We start from the raw sequence: 14,285 nt of genomic DNA, 5'->3' as shown, positions 1-14,285 counted from the left end.
AGATTCCTCTCGGCGAGCTGGATACATATGTATCCAGCTCGGCGAGGGGACTCCTCTCCAGCTCATCAGGAGGTTCCTCGGCTGCCGCGAGCTGGATACAATATGTGTATCCAGCTCCCCGGGAGGAGTCCCCTCGGCGAGCTGGAAATGCCGAGAGGAATTCTCCCAGCTTGCTGGGAGACCTTCGCCGAGCTGGATCTACCGAGTCAAGGCCCTCAATCCCCCGGGGGGTAGGAGGTACTTGTAGGCGGTACCCGGGTACCGCACCGCTTTCCGGCCAAAAGCCGGTACCTAGTACGGCACCCGGCACCGCTGCGCGGGTGCGAGGCGGGTGCAAGGGGGTACCCGCCAAGCGGTACTAGGTACCCGCCGCGGGTACCGAATGACTATCTCTAATCCCAATTTCCATGAAAGTGCGGATTAAATATACTTAGATTACAAGAAACCCAATTTGTCAGAGGAATTACATTTGAGAATGGCAATTTTGCTTTGCTATCCTTCAACATCAGTAAACAGGAGCAATTGCTGAGTTGTAGTTGGGTGAAATATCATTTCATCATATTTTTTCCTACAGTTGTACCTAGAAAACAAGAGAATTCTACGCAACATTGTGTTGACTCCCATATCAATTCTGACTAACTTTTGTCTCACTTATCCATCCACTTTACAATTCATTTAGGGATGATTTACTAATCCACATCAGGCCCACATCCAGCCAAAACTCACATAAAATTCAGCTCTGGCGCGCACACACAACTAATTTTAATACTCACTTGATGACAGGTCTGTCCCGGTCATCAAGTGTTGTGAGTACTCACTTGATGACCAGTACAGACCTGAGCAGCCATTGAGTGTTGTGTCACTCAATGGTTGGTACAGATCCAACTTGCCATCGAGTGTTTTGTCAATCAATGGCTGGTAGTAGTACAAACCCAACCGGCCATTGAGTGTTGCACTGTTGTGTCACTCGATGGCCGGCCCAAACCAACCGGTCATTGAGTCCAACACTCAATGGCCGGTTGGGTCTGTACCGGCCATTGAGTGTTGTGTCACTTGATGGCCGGTATAGACCCAACCGGTGTGGTATGCTTTATGGTTACCCATCTAGCCCATTTCAAAATTGCCTTTTTTCTCATATGTACACTCTCAAATCAACCAATACGGCAACACCACTGGATTCTACGGCCAAAACTACACAGGACACCATGGACAACACACCTTACACCCCTCTGGATCAGAAGATAAAACCCCTTCAAGACACCATCAGCCAGTTTCACACACACAAACACCATACTCAGGTCATGTAATCCGTTACATGAACTACACTTACCCAGGACATGTAATCCGTTACATGGACCACCCTGACAGCTTGTCTAAACCTTTACACATACTTTACCTCATTAGCTGCACTCATTTCATTGTGCTATGCACATGTCATGCAGTGTCATGCAGTGTTATGCACACTTGATGCAGGCTTATGCAGTCTGACAGTTGACAGATGACATCATGCAGGTGTCAAGATAGCAAAAAACCCTCATGCAGCTTGCAGATGACATCAGTTGACAGGCCAGGCCAGCTAAAATATCTCACCTCCTATTTCTCACTAGCTAAATCCCCTCATATGACATCATGACCTCATGTGACCTGTCAACCACCAGCCAAAATACCTCATTGTAGCTTTCAGGGCAGCTAAAACCCCTCATTCTCTTGTTCCCCTGGAGCTAAAATGTCTCACTCTTTTCTATTTAAGGAGGCTCTCCTCCCCCCAGTTGTAATTTCTCTCAGCAAACTACTTACACTCAGATTACCCATAACAGTACAATACTTGCTCACTCTACAGTATTAGCCTCACTCTATATTGTGGTTTTACACCCTTACATACAAATTACAACCTCATTACAACACTTACACATCAGCTACATCACCATAACCCTTAAGCCACCTGCTCAAAGTGGGCTATCTTTTGATACACCTCCACTATCACTACATTAAACCTTCCAATCGTAGATTGGAGGGCTTGTTTTAGTGTCTAGTGACCCAGGAAAGGCAGAGGTAACCTCATTCATCCCTTTCTGCACTCAGCAAAAGGTTCTCAGGAACACTTTTGAGCTTTACACCGGCCATCAAGTATTGTGTCACTCAATGGCTGGTACAAACCCAAGGGGCCATCAAGTGTTGTGTCACTCAATGGTTGGTACAGACCCAACTGGCCATTGAGTGTTTTGTCACTCAATGGCCGGTGTAAGACTCAAAAGTGGTTGTGAAACCCTTTTGCTGAATGGAGAAGGGGATGAAGGAGGTGCAAGCTCTGCCCTTCTATACTACCAGCTACAAGACCCACCAAGGTAAGCTTGGCAAGTTTTAATAAGTGATAGGAGTGGTTAGCTCAAGATAAGTGTTATCCTGACACATGGTATAAAAAAAGTTGCTATTCAGTATGTAAGAGTTGTTATATGTAAGTAAGAGGGTTGAGTGGGTACGTAAGTGTTTTGGGTGATGGGTGAGTATAAAACTTGATGAGTAATAAACTAAGGAACTACAAATGGGAGGGAGAGAGCTCCTTATATAGACAAATGTGAGGGATTTTGGCTCCAGGGCAGCCCCTGAGTGAGGTATTTTAGCTGGCCTGGACTGTACAACATGAGGGAGTTAAGAGGGAGTGGCTGTGTACAATTTATGCAAGGGGTGCATACATGAGGAGGGGCTGTGCCAGATGATGTCATAGTTCATGCAAGGGGTGCATAATCTGTGCAGGGAACGATCATGTGATGTAATAAGACCAAACAAAGTGGAGTTAGAAGGAACTAGAATGTGGGGACCATTCAGTTGAGGGGGCACAGCCTGCAGGGGCAGTACTGCATGATGTCATGTACATAACAAACAAACCCAAACCAATATATTTAGTGGGGATAGAATGGTGCGGGGAATGTGACTTGAGGCGCCTGCCAGGTGGTTGACTGGGTGCTACATGTTGTCCAAAGGGTCTAACTTCCAGTGTAGTGGGGCTCCAGTGATGCTTCCAGTGGGGAATAGGGGTTACTTGTGCCGTGGAGTCCATTTATGGTTTCCAATGGATGGTATCTTGAGGCCTTCTATATGTACATGAGAAAAACTTTTGATTTTTCACATTTTTGTGTACCACACCGGTAGTAGTACAAACCCAACCGGCCATTGAGTGTTGCACTGTTGTGTGACTCAATGGCCGTCCCCAACCGTGTGATCGGGGGTAGGTAAAAACACCCTCTAAGGAGTGTTTCTGACCAGTTTCCTGCTCCTGGAGCCTTTTTCGAAGAAGGAAATCAGGTCCGCAGGAGAGGTTCCGGGTCCATTTTTTTTCCTGATTCCTGGGACCTGCGCGACCTGATTTTCAACTTTGAAACCCCCTATTGCATATTCATTTTACCATTGGGATTATTTTTCAACACTTTGACCGTGTTCTCCTCTATCTTCAGCAAAACCAGGTGGCTACGGAGGAGCTTTCCTCCGTCAAGCAGGCTTTCTTGTGTCAGCCCTTGGCTAGTCCAGACAGCGCAAAGGTTGACACTGCACGCGCCGCAGAAGAACTTTGCGCGCAAAGTGCCGCTCCAAGCACAGCACACGCCAAAGAAAACGAGTGCGCGCGTAAGCGCAACTGACTAGATTGCCATTGGGTGTCATACCCGTCTGGGCAACACTCACGGGTTGTTGAGCTCGAATGAGCACAATCCACGCGAATGTTCCACACGTGGATTTAGTTTGTCAAGCTCGAGTGAGTACAATCCACGCAAATGTTGCACGCGTGGATTTAGTTCAAACAAGAACGTCGTGAAGACATGACGACTAAGTACGGCCTTCATATTTGGCTATAAAAGACCTGGGGCCTCCGCCCCACAAAAGGTCCAGCAGATTATATTTTAGATTACTACACCCGTCTACCTTGTTTGATACAAACAACTGGGGCTTTCATCTATACATATCTCATTTCCCTTTATACCTTCAAGACCTTTCCTCCTTGCCTCTCTCGACTCCTCCTTTGCCTTCAATCTTGTTTCCGCCTTCACCTCCGCCATTCCCAACTACCCTTTCTCCCTAGTTCCTTCCGCTCGCTACCTTACTAGGTAAGCTAGAGCTTTTCTTTTACGAACCTTCTCTGGTTCAAGTACGACTCAGCTCTACCTGCCCCTCCACCGGAGGCGCGGCTTTCTCCTCCCGCGCCGCGGTTGAGTTGAGCGTGTTTTCCTCTTTAGGAAATCACAAATTGTTCTTTTCCATTCAGGGCGTCGCCAATTTAGAGACGCACCCTGAAATCTTGTGTGGTCTAAATCGGGCTTGGATAAAGAAGGTGTTACAGAGGATGAACAAGACTGGGTAGATCAGTAAGGCCTGGGAAGGAGGGTTGAGAATGGTGCTTCTGAAGCTCAGGGATATGCGCACGGCAATGTGAGAACTCCTTTGGGATGGGTGGCAGTTCTGCAAGGGGGAAATACCAGTTATAATATTTCAAAGATGTAAGAAGCTATTAAAACTGTTACGGGTGGTTTGAAAGACCTGCCCCTCTATGATACTACACAAGAGCTTTCACAACAAATTTATTTGTTGTTGTGGCAAACTAATGATAGAGAAAAATATGTGCAGCAGTCTCTTATCAGACCTAGATCAAACTTGAATTCAGCAGAAAGTGGATTTTGTATGGGGAATGGAGTTAGAGTGGTTTACAGCAGCCTTGAGTCAGATAATGGAAATGAGTCTTAACGTAAGATATGTTTTATATGGTTTGATATGTTTGTGATATGAAAGTGGAGATAAACTGATACAAGACTTCTGAGAGAACTGATGTTATATGTGAACTATTCAAAGTGTCTTTGCCCTCTTCCTTAACCTTCAGTTAAGAGCACAATGGGTTAAGATCACTTTGACTTGTTAAGAGCACAAGTGGGTGATGCTTGCTACTTGACTACTTAGAACTACTCTGAGGCATGAAAGATGTTGATGGGCAACTTGATTGAGATCACACTGCTGGATTTATGTGGATGCAGAATTCTGGTGGGGAGGACGGCGGGTACCTGGACGGGTACCCGCCAGTCAGCCGGTCATCAAAGAGGATACCTCTCGATGACCGACTGACCAGTCATTGAAAGGGATACAACCTCTCAATGACCCGCTAACCGGCCATAAAGAGGATAAAACCTCTTGATGACCAGTCAGCCGGTCATCGAAGAGGCTACACTCTCAATGACAGGTCAGCCGGTCATCAAAGAGGCTACACTCTCAATGACCGGTCAGCCGGTCATCAAAGAGGCTACACTCTTGATGACCGGCGCCCTGACCGGTCATGACTCATCAAAAGGGATACAACCTCTCAATGACCGGCTGACTGGTCATCAAAGAGGATAAAGGCTCTCGATGACCGGTCAGCTGGCCATTGAAGAGGCTACACTCTTGATGACCGGCTGACCGGTCATCAAAGAGGCTCCACTCTCAATGACCGGCTGACCGTTCATGACTCATTGAAAGGGATACAACCTCTCGATGACCGCTCAGCCGGCCATCAAAGATGCTACACTCTTGATGACCGCTCAGCCAGCCATCGAAGAGGCTATACTCTTGATGACCACTCAGCCGGCCATCAAAGAGGCTACACTCTCAATGACCGCTCAGCCGGCCATCAAAGAGGCTACACTCTTGATGACCTCTCAGCCGGCCATTGAAGAGGCTACACTCTCAATGACCGCTCAGCCGGCTATCAAAGAACACTCTCAATGACCGCTCAGCCGGCCATCAAAGAGGCTACGTACACTCTTGATGACCGGTCAGCTGGCCATCGAAGAGGCTACACTCTTGATGACCGGTCAGCTGGCCATCGAAGAGGCTACACTCTTGATAACCGGCTGACCGGTCATCAAAAGGGATACAACCTCTTGATGACCGGCTGACCGGTCATTGAAAGGGATAAAAACTCTTGATGAACAGACAGCCAGCCATTGAAGAGGATAAAACCTCTCAATGAGGTCAGCCGGCCATCAAAGGTGATACCCAGGTACCTGTGCCTGCCACCCGGGTACCTCTTCCTCTGCACCCAGGTACCTCCCAGGGCGGGCGCCGGGTGCGGGTGCGGGTGTGAGAAATTTTTGAAAAAACAGGGGGGTACCCGCGCCCGCCACAGGTACCCAGGTGCCATATGCCATCTCTACTAACAATAACAACATTTTCTGTTATCTTGTTTTTTGTTTTGCTAACAATACAGGAACTTGCCCAGGAAATAGTGATGGATAACAGCAATAACTGTTATTGTATCCTGCTAGTAGCAATAAAATGCCTGTTGTTGTTGTTAATGTTGTTATTTCCTGTTATTGTTAGGATGGATACTTGTATCTGAGATAACAAATAACATGAATTTGGGAGTCAATAAAATGGCTACACTAAAAGCTATTGTCTAATAAAGTTAGTGTATTGCAGTGGCCCATTGCTGCTTGTGGATATTGGATTCAGTATAAGCCTGTAGACCCCACACCTTTAGCCACTCAATAGTTGCAGATAGGATATTCAATTGTGCATATTATCAGAAAATCCAAAATTGGATCTTCAGAGCAATGGAATATCCTTCAGGATTCTTTTGATCTCCAAATGGATTCCTTCAATCAGTTATGGAGTTTATGCCTCAAAAACTTGGATGAGGGTGCCCATCATTACTTCCAAAAAAACTGTCTATTCAATTTTTCTTGTACATATTTTGGTGAATTTTAAAATGTGTGTTTGTGTTTTTAGGATTGGGAATCCTTCCTTTGTCTGCCAGCCTGCAGACATTATTCATAAGCCTCCCCTAAGAAGAGCCCTCTGGGCAGAGTCCCCCAGACCCTCTGTTTGAGAGGCTTAGTTAAGCTAGGATCAGAGTAGACTTGGATGCAATTGTAAGCATGCAACTTGTATTGACATTGATTTCAAAAAAAAGAGACAAACTATAATTGGAATTGGTCAGAACTGATCAACAATATACCAACAAAAAAAAGTCTGCCTACTTCTTTGCATGTATCACAATGTTGTAGCAGCTGCCATAAGCTAGAAATTAGTGATGTACTATGTACTTCTTTTTGATAGGACCAGTGTTGGTGTAGGGGGAAAAAAGAATCTCAAGCTATGGGATAGCGCTGCGCAGCGCAACTAGCCGCTAGAGGCTGCACCGGTCACCAAAATCTGTGCATATTGCGGCTAGCCAATTGCTGCAACAATGTGGCGCACATATTGATTGCCCACAAGCAACCTGTTGTTCCCATAAGCTTGATCAATATCCACCAGCATGTGCCTCCTCCATTCTCATCATGGTTTGGTCTCAGAGACCTGCTATACATGTTTACTCAATCACCTGTCTATCCCATCTGATACCAAAAAGTCAATTGAGCATTAATCCACCTCAATCCCTTTGCCTTGTTTCAATTAGCCCAAGTGGTGGTTTCTGACCACTACTCTGCAACACAGTGGCTTTAACAATTATGATATTGTTACCTCGCTCATCTTTCTTGGAATTTTTGTTCTAGCATGAACCAAATTGAAAGAAAATGAAAGTGCTTTTGGATTGAGATTTGGCATTCATTGATGGAATTCATTTTGCTTATTTCTATCTGACTTTGTTAGAAGAGAGGTTCATTCAAGAGTATTTGCTGTCTTGTGAGACATATTTTCTACATAACAAACAATGATTTCATTCAAGAATTGCTTGAAAATGAAAGTTATTTCTCTTTGATTTTGACCAGAAATAAACCTGGGAGTAGTAATATGGGATGCTAATCCATCTCTTGAGGAATTGATCCATCTGGTTATAATGGTCCAACAAAACAAAAGGCGTTTGGCGGTATTAGATAAGTTCACTCTGACTAAATGGCCCATTCTTTCACCAGGGAAAATGTGATGACAGCTGGTGGCAGGTGACATTGAGTAAAACATGTTCAGACACCTGAGCTACTGTGGCAAGACTCCACTATCAAAACAATGGCCCCTTTGTGGTCATTGGGGAGTCCCACTCAATGGGTTTTGGAGTATGATTGGAGACTGAACAAGAGTCTTCTTCACATCACATGCCCTCAGGTGACCTCAATTTTTCCCTGGTGTTTGATCTTCATATTTTGAATCATCATACTTGTCAATAGATTCCCCCACATACTTGAAAAACTTTTCCCCAGCTTCTTGCCTTTGTGATTTCAATGCAGGTACACCTTTTTTCCCCATCCCTTGGACTGGAATGACTGTGTTGATCAAATATACATGGAATAGGTAGAGAGGTAGTACATTCAGAATGTGGTCCAACTCTTTTAATAGTCGTGAGGAAAAATTTCTTTTTATCGCTTGAGATCTAGCCTCCTTCATGGAATTTTCGAACTCCGGCATGACACAATCAATGTAGCGTGACCGGAATTCTGGCACGGAGTCTTTGAAAGTAACTTTTTTCAAAGCTTTCAGCCTTCTTTTTTCTTGTTTTCTAGCAAAAACTATAGTCGCTTGGTCTACTGGCCTGGGCTTGCTGATTCGAGATTGCTGAAAGACATCTGTGGTTCCTCTTTTGTGCACCAGGTCTACGAGGAACGTGCTGATTTGATCCTCCGGTATCTTAAGCATCTTGTATTCGCCTTCCTGTTCGTTACCAATAAGTTTGTTCCCGTTGATTAGTTCCAAACTTCGGATTGCTTCATAGACCACTTCTATTTCGCTTTCCACTGGCCGCTCAGAATTGATGATTTCGTATGGAAGATCAGTAGTATCACTTGAGGCTTTCATCTTTTTTCTCATGGTGGCTTCGGCTTCGTCTAGGTCGTTTTCCCGCTTTCGTTGAGCCGGCGATGGATGTGTATTGGTGGTACTGAGAATGGGTTGAGATTCAGGCGTTGGACTATTGGCGAAGTGAGGAAGAATATTGTGAAGATCATCCAATTTAGTTGGCAGATGTGTATTGGTATCAGAAAGAATGGGAGCAGACTCCGGCCATAAACTATTTTCCAAAACGAAAAGACCGTCATCAACTATTTTCCCAAACGAGTAAAATTCATCATGATGGGAGTCCGATGCGGGAAGTGGACGCGGATCAATACCATGAGGAATGGGATGAGATTCAGGCCTTGGCCAATTGGCGGTATGAAGAATATCGTCAAAATAACCCGATCCAGTTGGCGGATGCATATTGATACCATGGATAACGGGAGCAGATTCCGTCCATGAACTAGTGTCAGAAACCAGATGATCATCATGATGGGGGTCCGATCCGGGCGGCGGACGCGGACCGATGCCACGGGGACTGGTAGCAGATTCCGGCCATGGACTAGTGTCGACCAAATCAAAGAGGTCGTGAGCGGACTCCAATTCTCGCATCTTAGCCGGCATAAGCCATGCCTGGGCAGGGTCCGGATCGAACGTACACTGGACCTTCTCCAGAAATAAGCAGGTAAGCCAGATGAGCACCCAAAAGGCAAATGTGGAGAAGGAGGTGCGTTTGCAAGAGTCAAGCTTTGATCCCGGAGCCATGCTGGAGTCGCTGATCATATTTCCTTGGGTATCTTGCAGATTGTAATGCTGGAGAGTCCCCCGGGTACGCCTTCACGATTTATTCAAGTTGACTCGGAGCGATAACTTCGACCCATCACGCCTGAAACACAAAGCTGACAGATTTTGGGACGCTGCAAATCAGCTCAACCAAGATTCCTGAAACACCAGCACACACACCGCGGGATCGGGTGCCGCGAGGGTGCGGCTGGAGTAGCACCGAGTATCTCTCCCTACTTCTCCTAGTCAACGAGATTGTACAGTCTCGTGTACGACCGGGAGAGACTCCACCCGACCCACGAGTCTCTACAGTTGTCGACTGGGACTCCATCTGATGACTGTGATCAGATTCAGACTGTAACGCGTATTGGTAACACCCCTCGAAATTGAGGGCAAGCAGCCGCGTGTAAATATTACCCAAAAAGGACCGGATGACCATGTGAAGGACACATAAATAAATGCGCAGCTTTTCCAACCCCCGGATTCTCACTCATTGATATCCCTGTTTAGTTCCCTGCCCTTTCGACGCTTGGCCCATCGGTGCCAGAGAAAGCATAAAGAAAGTAAGCGACGGACGGCGGCAAAAATCTTTGGCGTGATAAAAGTGAAGGGAAGGTTTTGCGCCGGGCTTTCCGGTATTTTTCCGCTCGACGGCCCGAAGAATGAGCTGGCTCACGAGGAGCAGTTTGTTATCACAACGTTCCTTAGCGGTTCCATCGATCTTGTCACAATGTCAGCTTTATTGAGCACTTTGAGCAGAAAGTTGGTGATCGCATACATACGAGGCTGCTGCCGCATGTCCCACCTTTCCCCCGCGGGTCGCCATGGACCAGCAGATGGATCTGGTAGTGTCCAATGCACCTTAATAAAGACAAACACAAAAAACTCTCAGGGATTTTGAATAGCGGGGGCAGGAGCGGTCTGACCGCCACCTTGCAGTGCCGCGCAAAAGGGCAAAATAGCGCTACGCTTCCTGCAGCGCAAATGTCACCACCTTGATGGCAGGTCATCACAGCAGGGTGTTAGTGCCAACTTTGCATACAGACAGGATTTTGTTTCCTCTTTTTTCACTTCTCAATGATCTAGTGGGATTTTTGAAAGACTAAATACTGGTGAAAGATAGTTCTTATAGGATAATTGAAAGGAAATGAAATCACTTTTGGATTGCGATTTGGCGTCTATGGATAGACTTCCGTTTGATTATATCTATCCGAATTTTGTAAAAGGGAGCTTCATTTGAGAGGAATCACTGGCTTAGCCTTGGGGTTGAACTTTTCTACAAAAGATGTGATGATTTCATTGAAGAATTGCTTAAAAACGTGATTTATTGCTCTAGAAGTCATAATCTTGTCTGCTAATGAATGTCTTGAGAAATAGATCCATCTGGATATTATGGCCCAAGACAACGTAGACTGATTGGAGTTTGGATGTAAATCCACACCGGCTAAACTGGCCTTTCCTCGTTTTGCCAAATTTTCATCTTCTGACATGTCATAATTGTCAATACGTTCCTCCACATACTGGAAAAAATGGCGCCCAGCTTCTTCCCTTTGTGATTTAAGTGTAGACACGACTGGGGCTGGAATGACTGTGTTGATCAAATCTACGTAGAAGAAGTAGAGAGGTAGTACCTCTAGAATGCGGTCCAAATCGATTAGTAATTGTGGCGAAAAATTTCTGTCTCTTGCTCTAGATCTAACCTCCTCCATAGAATTTGCGAAGTCCGGGAGGACACAAGCGCTGTAGAGCGACCGCACTTTTGAGACAGCAGTTTCGAGATTAAATCGCTGCAAAGTACGCCTTTTTGTTGTTGCTTTTCTGCTAGATCTGTTTTTCGTTGGTTGGATTGGTGGCCTAGACTTGCCGATTAGGAGATGCCGAGACTCAGCATTTCTACTTCTTTTCTGCACCATTTGTATGAGGAAGCGGCTGATATGATCCTCGCCTATCTGAAGCATCTTGTATTCGCCTTCCTGTTCATTAATCAATTTTTCCCCGTCGGCTCGTTCCAAACTTCGGATTGCTTCAAAGACCACTCGTTTTTCGCTTTCCTCTGGCCGCCCGGCATTAACGATTTTATATGGAAGATCAGCAGGATCACTTGAGGTTTTCATCCTTTTTCTCACGGCAGTTTCGGCTTCGTCTAGGTCGTTTTGCCGTTCTCGTTTAACAGGGGGTGGACGCGGATTGGTGCTACTGAGAATAGGATGAGATGCAGGCCTTGGACTATAGGCGAAATGAGGAAGCATATCGTGAAGATAACCCGAGTCAGTTGCCTGATGAGATCCCGGCCATAAGCTATTGTCAAAAACGAGAGGATCATCATGACGAGGGTCCGATCCGGGCGGCGGACGCGGATCGACGCCATGGGGACTGGGAGCAGACTCCGGCCATGGACTATTGCCCAAATGAAAGAGGTCGTCAACCGCCGCAAGCCATGTCTGGGCAGGGTCCGGATCGAGCATACATTGGACATTCTTCAGAAATAAGGAGGTAAGCCAGATGAGCACCCAAAAGGTAAACGTGGACGGGGTTGCAAGTTTGTGAGACTCGCGTCTTGATCCCGGACCCATGCTGGAGTTGGTCATATTTCCTAGGATATATTTTATTAGAAATCTAGATGGAGATAATGCTGGACAAGTCAAGCGCGTTGTACGGCAGCGTACGGCCCACCCCCTTCGGCTTCACGAAACCAACTTCCTGGAGGTGGTTTGAAACCCCCTAATGTATGTCCAGTGGAGCGACACCCTCAGGCTCGACCCACCATGTCTGAAACTCGAAGACAGAATTTGGGACGGTCCTTACATTGAGTACAACCGAGGTGCATGCAATCCAGAACCGAAATTCCTGAAACACCAGCACAATACACATCGCGGAATTAGCCTGCACAATATACGTATACAGTCCGGTGGACCGGAGGAAATTTAGAGCCTCGACGACTGAGATTCCATCTGATGATCAGTGACCTCAGAGTTCAGGGCAAGCAGCTCTGTGCACATGATATTTTTACTAAAAGAGGATCCAAAACCATGCCAAGACTCTCACACAGTCACACATGCAGCTTTTCGAGTCCCCGGATTCTCCTTCATTGATATCCCTGTTTAGTTATCTGACCTTCGCAGATATTACACGTCTTACCTGCTCTTGAACTCAAATCTCACATCGAACAAGAGTGTTGCATTTGGTATACGAAATTCAACAAAAGATTGATGTGTTTTTTTGGAAGCTGAGAGCCCGGAAAAACAAACACTAGACGTTTTCTTGGCGGGCTGTGAATGTTTGATTTCCGGAATTAAATGAGGAGATGATGATTGGTGTGTCGGAACACAAGTATTAACGCTTGACCCATCGGTACTAGGAAATAAATGCAAAGATAAGTGAAGGAAGGAAGTTGTGCATGATAAAAAAGAGGGGGTAAGGAGGGGAGAACTTACGGAAGATTTCGCGCCCGGTTTGCCGGTCTTTTTCCGCTCGACGACCCGGGGATCTCTGAGAGTGAGCTGGCTCTTGAGGAGCAGTTTTTTAGCAAAACGTTCTTTGGCAGTTCCGTCGGTCTTGCCAGCTTCGTTGAGCGCTTTGAGCAGACAGTTGGCGATCGCATGCGAGGCTGCTGCCGCCTGGCCCATCTTTCCCCCGCCATGGACCAGTAGATGGATGTTGTAGTGTCCGATACAACTGAACAAAAAAAAGAATGCCATCCGTCATTTTTCCGCCCGTTTCAGAAGGTTGGATCACCCGGAAAGACTTACTTGGTGATCTCTAAAGCCCTGATCGCCGTTGCTCGCTGCCGAGGCGTGTGGAAATAGTCGACGATCGATCGCCCGTTGATAATGATTTGTCCGAGCGGCAAGTCAGGATTGGATGTTATCTGCTTTTCTTCTGAGGCAGGCGCAGACTGATCTGGAAGGACGAGTGGTTCGGTGCTTGCAGACGAAGACTCGCCGGATGAAGAGGACGGCTCGTTTGAGGACAGCTGTGTGTCTGGGATCTTGACTTCAATCATCCATGCCCGGGCCGTGCTCTCCTTCTTCCTGCCCATGCCATGGAATCTACCTAGATGGTCCCGCTCGATCGCCTGACGTTTGGTGAGACTGGCTTGCGTCTCTGGGATGCTGTACTTTAGTAGCTCGTTCTCGATCTTGGCGTCCAGCTCGTTGATCTCCTCAAGATTACTGCTCGTCGTCAGTTGGAGAGATTTGGCCATGATCAGGTATTTTTTCAGAGCTTTGAGTTCGTTGAGTTTATCGATCAGATGGTTGTATTCGATCATCCTGAGCGGCCGATTTTCGTTAGCTTGGACGAGGATGCTCATGGTAGGCAGTTGGTGCCATTTGATCTGATTGCTCCAGAGTAGGTTGAAGAGTTGATGGGAGGATTCGGTCTGGCTCTGGTCGAGCATCTTCCACTTGAGCCATTTCGATCTGATCCCGGTTCCGGTGAAGTCGGGGGAGGCAGAGTATCGCTTGAGGATTTGGATGGCGTGCAAGTTCTGTCTGGATCTGTGTATGAGCGAGTCTAGATGAGAGAATGAGTCTGAGAGTGCTGGGTGGGTGGTGAACCAGTTGGTGCTCGGTGGTTTGGGGAGTGGTTCGGTCTGGGTGGTTGATGGGACGAAGGAGGAGGCGAGCCGGATGAAGGCTGCAGCTGTTCTGTTCCGGTTGTTCCGCTGCTTCGGTTGGCGGGCGCCGGATGTTGTGATGGTGATGGGCAGCTTGCTCGAGTGGAACATCGTGGAGGGTGTTGGTGTTCAGGCCGGCTGTGGACAGCTGTTTAGTGGAGAT

At 46.8% G+C, this 14,285-nt stretch overlaps 3 protein-coding genes across 3 annotated transcripts; all 3 read right to left on the bottom strand.

Moving 5' to 3' along the window:
• Positions 1-7,828: 7,828 nt before the first annotated feature.
• Positions 7,829-9,486, bottom strand: PtA15_12A372 (uncharacterized protein; the record flags this gene model as incomplete). Its single annotated transcript, XM_053161974.1, has 2 exons — positions 7,829-7,847; positions 8,135-9,486. The coding sequence occupies 2 exons, from the start codon at positions 9,484-9,486 to the stop codon at positions 7,829-7,831; spliced, it is 1,371 nt and encodes a 456-aa protein (XP_053025938.1).
• A 1,621-nt stretch (positions 9,487-11,107) lies between these two features.
• PtA15_12A371 (uncharacterized protein) lies at positions 11,108-12,077 on the bottom strand (the record flags this gene model as incomplete). Its single annotated transcript, XM_053161973.1, has 2 exons — positions 11,108-11,137; positions 11,205-12,077. The coding sequence occupies 2 exons, from the start codon at positions 12,075-12,077 to the stop codon at positions 11,108-11,110; spliced, it is 903 nt and encodes a 300-aa protein (XP_053025937.1).
• Positions 12,078-12,837: 760 nt separating this feature from the next.
• Positions 12,838-14,233, bottom strand: PtA15_12A370 (uncharacterized protein; the record flags this gene model as incomplete). The annotated part of the gene is made up of 3 exons (XM_053161972.1): positions 12,838-12,858; positions 12,939-13,179; positions 13,254-14,233. 3 exons carry the CDS (start codon positions 14,231-14,233, stop codon positions 12,838-12,840), a joined length of 1,242 nt encoding a protein of 413 aa, XP_053025936.1.
• Positions 14,234-14,285: the final 52 nt, after the last annotated feature.

Source organism: Puccinia triticina, chromosome 12A (genome assembly GCF_026914185.1).
Source record: "Puccinia triticina chromosome 12A, complete sequence".
NCBI lineage: Eukaryota > Fungi > Basidiomycota > Pucciniomycetes > Pucciniales > Pucciniaceae > Puccinia > Puccinia triticina.
The sequence above is the reverse complement of the archived record's forward strand: the minus strand, read 5'-3'. Positions and strand labels throughout refer to the sequence as shown.